This window comes from Paramacrobiotus metropolitanus, unplaced genomic scaffold, assembly GCF_019649055.1.
Source record: "Paramacrobiotus metropolitanus isolate TYO unplaced genomic scaffold, Prichtersi_v1.0 Parri_scaffold0000121, whole genome shotgun sequence".
In the NCBI taxonomy this organism is placed as follows: Eukaryota; Metazoa; Tardigrada; class Eutardigrada; order Parachela; family Macrobiotidae; genus Paramacrobiotus; species Paramacrobiotus metropolitanus.
The window spans coordinates 344,830-354,043 of record NW_026570341.1 but is presented as its reverse complement, the minus strand read 5'-3'; the positions used below and the strand labels follow the sequence as shown (position 1 = coordinate 354,043).

At 45.9% G+C, this 9,214-nt stretch overlaps 1 protein-coding gene across 1 annotated transcript; it reads right to left on the bottom strand.

The window, feature by feature from the left end:
* Positions 1-2,993: 2,993 nt before the first annotated feature.
* Positions 2,994-8,330, bottom strand: LOC129598419 (5'-AMP-activated protein kinase subunit gamma-1-like). The gene is made up of 14 exons (XM_055496311.1): positions 7,947-8,330; positions 6,246-6,487; positions 5,630-5,681; positions 5,440-5,577; positions 5,328-5,375; positions 5,055-5,113; positions 4,892-4,989; positions 4,707-4,833; positions 4,206-4,421; positions 4,018-4,140; positions 3,882-3,953; positions 3,739-3,813; positions 3,449-3,548; positions 2,994-3,382 (listed from the first exon to the last, which is right to left on the bottom strand). Exons 1-14 carry the CDS (start codon positions 8,116-8,118, stop codon positions 3,324-3,326), a joined length of 1,581 nt encoding a protein of 526 aa, XP_055352286.1. The 5' UTR covers positions 8,119-8,330; the 3' UTR covers positions 2,994-3,323.
* Between the last annotated feature and the right edge of the window lie 884 nt (positions 8,331-9,214).

Here is a 9,214-nt window from a genome sequence, read left to right as displayed (position 1 = left end):
AGATTATAATTCAGTCATTCAGGACATGTTGATGTGTCATCCATGATCAAACTGGTTTTCGAAATTGCCTGCTGTTATCTGAATGCACGAATGAAACGCTTTTGCAATACAGTCGCATTACCGCGCTTTGATCGTTAGCGGCACTGGTTTTAGGAGTATTCCCCGAGAGTCGCGTCTGCTGAACAGCGTTACAGCTCTCGTTGCACTGGAAAGCGCAGGCACAAGACTCAAACTGATTCCGAGTTTTTTAAGTTGCCACGTTTTATCGTTTGCCAGAACGCGTAGTGGCAACTGCCACTGCCGGTGGCAGTTGCCAGTGGCATGTGCCACTGCCACCTTTTATCCCCTGCCCAGCCGCCGCCATTGGCGCTTCGGCAGAAGCCATATGCATGCGGGGACGATGGAATTCGTCCTCGTTTCTTGGCTACATCCGTTCCGGCTTTACGCGTACTTCTATGTTTGGGGCACCTCCTCACTCGCGCAGCTCTCTCGCACAATGGTACGCACAGAACCGCATCGGAAGTAGCCGCATACGCATCATCCTGGCCACGATCCAGGATTCAACTCCCTGGCCACGCATCAGATGTAAGCATCGCGCAGTCGCTGGCAAACACGCTTCTTCCGGTGGCCGTGCATGTTCTGACGTTTCCACGAGACGCCGCTGCCGGGCTGAGGCTGGCCATTTGCCCCAACACCCTGTCGGCATTTCTCGATCGTTGTCGTTAACAGTCTGCTTAATGGACATTGGCCAATGTGTGATTGAGTGAGCAATAACATAATTTTCTGCGCGCATGTAGTTGACTCTCAAAGTGATAGAAATAAGAGAAATTAGGAACTGTCGTAATTAATATTTCCGTAGACTGTACTGGATAAAAATGACTTCCTCCCTTTGAAGGTAAGTGAACCCCCGTCATAATTACATTAGTATCAAGAACTTTGCTGCAATCAACCGCACAATGCTTTATTATTGTTATGGTGACCCTATAGCTATCCCTTTTCCCCACTCCGTTAATTATAGGCACCCTTTTTTAATTAATTAATTTACTTTTTAGACACCCTGTTTTTTATAGGTAAGTCAGTGAATTTTCGTTTTCGCACGAAGTACTTATACGACGATACAAGGCTTGTACGAAAACTTAACAGCGGACTTCAAAAATATGGTTACAGTCGGTCCGCGACCAAAGGACCAATAGAAATAAATGATCAATCCCAAATTACCAATAAACAGAAAACGCGCAAGACGCTTGCACCTTGCCTATTTCCCAACGAAAACTATCCACCGATATCTCAAACGAATGACAAAACAATCACAAGGATTTTGCTACCAAACAAGACGTTCTTTGTGCAATCTAATTGTAGGAGAAAATCGATGCACCTAAATTTTCTCGTGGGCAGCTCGGAATTTGGCTGCCTGAGTACAGACAAGTGTCTGGTTGCGCGCGTTTTGTGGTTACACAAGTGTAAGCATATTTTGGAAGTCCACTGTATACGTTAAAACTGTTGGAATGCACCGATAAACTTTTTTTAACACGCAGTCAGCTAAAGAAGGCGCCAGAGAAAGAGAAAGTCTGATACCCGAACCACTGCGCACCACGACCACTACAATCAGTCCCAAATAGCAGTCAACAGAGCATGTCTGTACTTCCATGCAAATGGTCATCCAAACATATCTGTACCATCGTTTCTTCGTCGGCAAGCTCTGCACGAATGCCCCGCATCGCGCTGCACTATGTACTACATACTTTCAACATGTTGTTGATCCTGATTCGTGTTGCAGTATGTACAGATTACTAGAGGAGTAACAGGACTATTCATCATGTCAAAGCGGATGAATGTTGTCCAAACGGTTTAACACGTTGGTTGTGTCGTAACGGTTCTGCGATGAACGCAGCATAACTGTGCACACTATCGGAAGCTGCGAAAGTTGTGTCTAATCCTGACTTTTGTTTTGCTTCTCTTTTTGTTCGAATCTGTACGGGGTCGTTCTCATTAACTTGCGCTTCGCGATCTTGCCACAGAGTGATCTGCTGTTCCTCGTTTCACGGCCACGGCAATCGTAAGTTTGTAACCTCGCATCCGTTTTCTATCTGAACACCCGTGTGCTTCCCTGGAAACGCTGATTAACCGTTCGCGTGGGAAACGCTGAATAAACGTTCGCGTGGGGGTGCTTTATGAGCATCGTGTTTTAATATGAACCATCGTTGACAGCTACGGCGAACAATTTGATCGGTAAGGTTGTTGGTGGTCCGAGCGCCGCTTACTGACAGCGAAGACGAACGACGTTAACGTCATGCAGTATGCGGGCAGTATAATGGGATGACGAGACATTATCCTGTCTGTCGGCCGCATGACAGTGACGTCTCCCGACGCGGTGACTGATTTCGCGCTGCGTTAGGGTAGCAGCAATGTTTGATCTATCCTTGTGTGGCGGACACTACATGTCTGCTTGGTGGACTATCTCGCCGCGATTAAGGTGACCTCCCGTTCGTCAATTTCGCAGCTCCACGTAGCCAATATGACGACGAGATGCGCTTACCACTGACCGTATTTGTCAATAAGTATTTGACCAGAATTCCCATGTTTTACTACTGTTACGTAGGCGTTAAGTGCTACATGGTTGTGTTGTATCTGTACTTACATGTTAGCAATTACGTACTTACATGGTAGCAATTAATGAAGTGGGTTAAAGTTTCTTGTGCTGCAAGTCTGTGTTTTGAATCGGTCCAGTAGAAAAAGAGAGGCTCGCGTTTTATATTTGCAAGTTGCGTTATTATTATTACTACTGTATAAAAAACTAGTTTTGCTGGTGCATTAGGAAGTAGCCGTAGTTCAATTACTTTATAGATAGCGTGAAAATAAATAAGCTGCAGCTTAAAAGCTTTAAAGACGCGCGTTTCTTTGCGAAAAACTATGCAACACCGCAAATGCAAACGTAGGACTATAGCGCTGCTGGCCGATATAAATAATTTCTCATGTTGACGTTGTTCATCGTACAAAATTTAATAGCCGGATTCGCACAAATGTACAGTAATAACAATGTACAGTTCAATAATTCTTATACAATCAATGCACAGTGCTGTACTAATATTAATGCGTACTTAAAACTTGTTAGCTGAATACTTTTGGGCTGAACGCCGTTATCATTATTTTCATGTACAGATACTTCTATACTTGATGTACAACAGTTACAGCTGTTATCATTTCCTCCATAATGTATACACAAACATGCCAGCGTAATACCAAACATGTTATTGCACGTGAAACTCTGGGCGCATCGCACAACATGTACAATATGCAGCACAGGAATACGCTGGAGGCGTACTTCAGGCTAGCGGGCGGGGACTGGCCGGCGAGTTATCGGAGGCGGGCGTGCTGGCGGCACCTACAACGACGGTAAATACATTGCTCGTCCATATCTTCAGTTGAATTGACAGACAGTCGGCTTAACCTGCAGCCGGTGTACGCAAGACCAGATAGTTGAGGATATCGGATAGCGAGAGGATACCGATGACGCTGCCGTCCTTCCCGGTCACCACCAGGCGATGCACCTATAGTGGCACAATGTATTGATGAACCGACCTTCCTCAACGTTTTTCGTGGTACTGTTATCGGTCTACAAGTCATTTGGCTGTAGAACGGTGACAAGAAAAGCGGTTTTCGCAGTGCGCACAAGCACAAAATTCAGTGGATGAAGACAAAAATTGCGGCCGTTTAAATGCTTGACCTATTCTGATATACCTCGGCTTTGACGATGGTGTTGAGCACTTCGCCCAGTGTACTGGCCAATGAGCACGTTTGGACGCCTTCGAACCACTGCATATACAGAAAAGTCAAACACAAAATAAAAAAAATTTCAGACAGTTTAAAAAATCTGTACGTACCTCGTTGCGATTCTGCAGCGCTTCTTTAATACTGATATCCAGGTTATTGTACGTCTTATCCGCCGCCAAATTCTACCAACACCACAACCGAAATTACAGCGTTTGCGCCAGAACAAGAAAAATAGGCGCAGCGTACAATAACGTCAAACTTGGCGTAGATATCGACGACCTTCCCGTGCTCGTCCACCACCGGCAGCGCCGAGACACCGCGCTCCACAAACTTGGTCAGCGCCTCGATGATCCGCGTATCCGGTGACACCTGTCGAAATCACATCCCGGAGTTGTACAAGCGATACGAGAGATTTCCCGCAAAAACGTACGCACCGTCTCGATGTTGCTGTAGGTGCCAATGTCCGTCTTGAGATCCTCCAGCGTCCGCTGCAGCACCAACGGCAGCGTCACGTCCGAAGCGGACTCGCTGGCGCCGCTGCTGATACTGATGGAGGGCGTGGTCAGGCTGGGGTTGGGCGAGAGGGCGCTGTTGAAGCTGCTGCTGTCCAGCGGACCGGCGCCCATGCTGATGCGCATCCACTGGCTCAGCTGCGCAAAGGTCACCAGCGTTAACAAAACCATTCTAACAATTTCGGGCATTCTAACCATAACTTTAACAAGAAAATCCACGGAGACTTTAGTCACAGCATAAAGCCGATTTTTCGGTCTTGCATTCGGAAAAAAATTAGTTTTCGCATTCATTCCATTGGCTCACATACGTATGCTTGAACATAGAATCAATTGAATGCGCTTTACGTAATATCTGTTATTAATATGTATCGTTAACTGAATATTATTATCGTAAGACGTTAACTGAATGTGCAGGAGACATACGTAGAGCATGAGGAACTTGAGGATCCGTTTATGCGTGAGGATATACAGCACGTTCCCAGTTAGTGTGTCGATGACGGGCAGACGATGCACCTTGTTCTCTACCAGCACACGCACCGCGTCCCGCAAACTGTCGCACCAACCCAATTAATTTCTGTTTCGGATGTGGAATCAGAGGGTTAACAGACCTGGCTTCGGGGTTAATGCAGATGAACGGTCTCTGGCTTTTCTTCAGCACGTCACGCCACGTCTGAATACGATGCTCTTCCAGTTCCTCCATGGAAATCTATCAAATCCCGTTTATTAAGGAAGACGTTACTTAAGAAAGCCAGTGCGTTATTAGCAGCTTACTGCGGAGGATTTGAAGTACTTGTGGAGGATGTAGATAAAATCGGTGACGGTCAGCATTCCTAATGGGACGCAGAAGAAGATATGAGGACAGATTTCTAGCGATTTTCAGTTCGTTGCATTTCTCAGGTTTCTTAGATTTCTTAGATCTCTTAGGTTTCTTAGGGTTTCTTAGGTTTAATCTAAGGTTTTTTAGGTTCTTGGGGTTGCTGGATTTCTTGGGCTTCTTAGATTTCTTAGGGTTCTTAGATTCTATTAGTGAATTACGGCCCTTACCGACGAAGGTCTGCTTGGAGCTGTCCCACAGGGGCGCTGCACGCACACCTAATCCAACAGGGAAATCAGTGTCAGTTGCAGTTAACTGGAGCGACGTCAATCGTGAGCGCACCGTTGTAGACCAGAGCGAAGAAGGCCTTCTTGACTGACAGCTGCGTGTCAAAGACCACCAGCTTGCTGCTGGTGGGAATCAGGTCGTAGCAGGTATGCGCCTCCATGAATTTCCCGAAGATGCCCAATCCATCGCCCACTGCAATTATCCTGTTTAACCCGTGACAGCAAATGACGGCGCAATTCCTTACGGAGTTCCTCCTTGTTAGCCTCCATCTCGGCGTAATTATCCGACATAGGCAACTGCAACACAGCAGACCACCTTGTCCAGGATTTTCTAAGACGTACGCAATTACAATGCTTCGGACGGAAAACTGTAAAAGCGGAATACGGGAAACGCGGTGACTCGCTTGGTTAAAATTAATCAAGATCGACAGCTGCGCCGCAGCAGCGCAGCATCAGACTATTGCAACCAATCGCTGCTGCCACTGCAAACCGAACGTGGCGAATCAAAATAATCCCAAGCGAGACAAATCGCCCCACTGCAAAATCCGTTCCGATCAAAACTCAATTAACAGAGAAGCAAATTAAATTTAAATTGGATCTTCTTAATCTGTACGTAAATAAATGTATACACCTCTGACTTCAAGACGGAGACTGCAGGTGCTGCTACGCTCGAAAAGAGTTTACAACACTTGTAGTTTAGGTTGCCCCGCAACGCTGCCCGAAGCTATTACGCAATAACATGCAGTGGTATTCAAGGTTTTCTTATGTTTTCTTAGGTTTTCCTAATAGTTTCTGAAATTATTGGTTCCCGAAATGAAAGGGCCCCCTTGCAACGCAGTTAACCAATTATCTTGGCCTTACCGAATGGACTTCGCCATCCGCGTCGCGGTAGATGATGGCCGTGGTGGCGTTGGGCGTGGCATTGGCGCCGCTGGCCTGGTTGCTGCCGACGGCGTCCAGACTGAGCGGTTTGGGGATGTTGATGCGGCCCAGATGGTGCTCGGCGGCCAGCTGCGGGAGGCGGCCGGCGTGCGGCGGTGATTTGCCCGGACTGCTGCCGGGCACGACGTCGCCCTCCCGACGGGTGGCGGCTAGCGCCGCAGCTGTAAAACGAACAACGCTGATCTGTCAATCAACTGGTTGACAGTGAATCACAGCGTAACATCCTCAAAATTAAATATTACGCCGAGACGCCTTGTAATTATCATACAGAAACCACAGCAAATATTTTTGTTAAAGCCTTCAAAACACTTTTATTTCTTGCATTTTTATTTTTTTGTTTCTTTCAAAACGCGAGTGAATTATTTTACTGATTTTAACTCTATACACGTACCATGTAATTTATCTAACAATTCATTTACTATTTTTTTAGATATTGCTGTATATTTATTTTAAATATTTATTATCTTTTAGGTTTAATGTTTTTCAGATTTAAATTTTTATATTGTACGCTGAAAAATCTTAAGAACAAATAAAGTATTATTTTTAGAACGGCCGGCGAATCGATTTTAACGATTGTTTTCCTGCACAAAAACACCGGCGCAGCGCATTTCTTGGAGATCATTAAAACGTGCCCGGTTGAAAACAGGCCGCTATTAATAACGCGGCTCTTTAATGATCTGCGTGCCTGCTTTGTGTGGCCGCGCGCGCCAAAGGGGATCATCGCGCGGCCAGCGGCGTTGTGTTAGTGGAGAGAAAGCAGGTTGTGCGGTTGGCAGCGGAAGAATAGCCGGCATTCATCGCGGCCTGTCGTGAATAAGCACTCGTGCTGAAAGGATCGAGCGGGATGTGACCTGGGCTATATTGTGCCGGTCTTGTTGACAGAACCCGCCGCGCATCGATTTTCGCCTGGTTAGTGTGGCAATAACACTTTTTACTGCCCCTCTCTTCATCACCGGCAACCTAATCAACGGGGACGTTTGTTGGGGGAAAATCATTCAATGGTGTATTGCTCTGAGCAGGAGTCGTTAATGAAGAAGACTGGCAAAGCAGCGCACAGATTCTTAGATTTTTGTAATGCAGGAAATGGAGTAATTACAGGACAGTGTAATAGGAAATTCAACAGTCTGATAACACGTTAATGTTTTCCTTATTCGATGAATGACCAAAAAATGAGGCTGCTTCGTTGTACTGCTGGGTACACATTGACTTTTTTCAACAACCGATTATTTTCGCTATATATTTTGAACAACATTTGGAACAACTGCGGACATAAGTATCCAATTTTTTGAAAGTAGAGAATTTTCAACAATAACTGTTTTATATAGCGAAAGCAATCGGTAGTTGAGAAACTGTAAGTCGAATTTCGCAGACTTCTGTGTGGGAAAGGAGTGATGGCAGTTTACGAGCATTGGATATCTTTCTGTTGCATACTGCTGAATTTATTTTTTAAATTTTTAACCTGGAACCAGCCGGTTTCCAGTATTTTTTAGTCGTATGTTGTATGATATTTTTTTTATTATGTAATGCAACGGATTAGCTGGAAAGCGCAAGTTAAAAGTTTATTTCAAAACGTTAATGGATTAAAAAGCATTGAAATGATGCGGTGAAAATTGAAGTTACCTCGATTGGGCGCTTTCAAGGAGCGCTGTCGCAGCGGGAACAGCACATCCCCATCGCCGTCGGCCCCGGCCGCCCCCTCCCCGCCGGCGGACGCCGCCGAAATTCGGCGCAACGCCGCCGTATCAAACAGACTTCCGGCTGGCAAACTCAGCCGCCGAGAATTATTAGCCATGGCGATTAATGGGCAGAAAGTGACTTAACACAGTAGAAACAACAACACAGCATTACACACTGTCATGGCATGATCGGAAACAAGCGCAACCGATAAACGGATGCTAGTGTGGCGAATGTGCGAGCTGCCCCGGAATCAGCTGAGTTACAGCTACGGACCGCAGTAATGAAAATCTATACCGGCGCACATGCTGTGTGTGTTGTGAGCGTGTCTGCTGGTGTTTTTGCCGGTAGAACGCCGTCGTGGAACAACGCTGCTGTTTTATCGGCGTAGAGGTGTGTTGACGCTGGAGTTATCGATTAGATAGACGTTGTATACACTGATGGACGAGATTACGGGACGATTGTAGTCAAGTACGTATCGTACAGTGACTACTGTGGTGTGCGCTAGGAACTGGCAGCGGATTAACCTGGATAGTCGATACAGTTGCACTGTGGCAGTGATGATCAATAATTCCGACCGTAAAACTGCCGGTTAGCTGCTTTTGAACTGAATGCCTCCACAACTTTGTTATGCGCTCTCACTTCGGCAACGTACAGATAAGACAGGCCTCAGTGCTTCTGGTGTATAGAAATAATAGAATTGCCGTCGATTTGCGTAAGATGCATAATGTTTTAGTAACAACAAGATTAGCGCGAAAGCAATAATTTTGATTGAAAATCTACGGTATTCGCGCTCGATTTGCGGGTCAAGACAAACGGCGTTGACGGTTGAACGTCGTTTGCCTACTTAATACTTTGGCATGTACATAACAAGTCACCTTAGGAAACGTTAGACACCGTATATGAATACCCCAATATCCGATTTTGCAGCATCGAAACGACTTGTGCGACCGAAAATGGTGACACGCACTGTCCAGCGCCGCTCGAAGAAGATGAATCCGTATCTGCTGAAACTCGTTTGACGATCAACAAGTAGTAAAAAAAATATGATGGTCACGTGGTTCACAACCTAACACAACCCTTCATTCGGTACACAACCTTCTGCATAACGTTTCACTCCGTGCGCTACCTTTTTGGCACCACCTTTTATTAGGCACACAACCTTTACTGGCACTGCCTCTTAATTGTCGGACTTGCTTACTGGCATGTCCACA

What these genes read in the sequence shown, in the direction of transcription:
- LOC129598419 (XM_055496311.1), bottom strand. Translation starts at nt 8,118, where the DNA reads ATGGCTAATAATTCTCGGCGGCTGAGTTTGCCAGCCGGAAGTCTGTTT. An exon ending in CGGATGGCGAAGTCCATTCG is followed by an intron (nt 5,682 to 6,245) that starts GTAAGGCCAAGA and finishes GCTGTGTTGCAG; the next exon opens with TTGCCTATGTCGGATAATTA. An exon ending in ACGCCAAGTTTGACGTTATT is followed by an intron (nt 3,954 to 4,017) that starts GTACGCTGCGCC and finishes TGGTGTTGGTAG; the next exon opens with AATTTGGCGGCGGATAAGAC.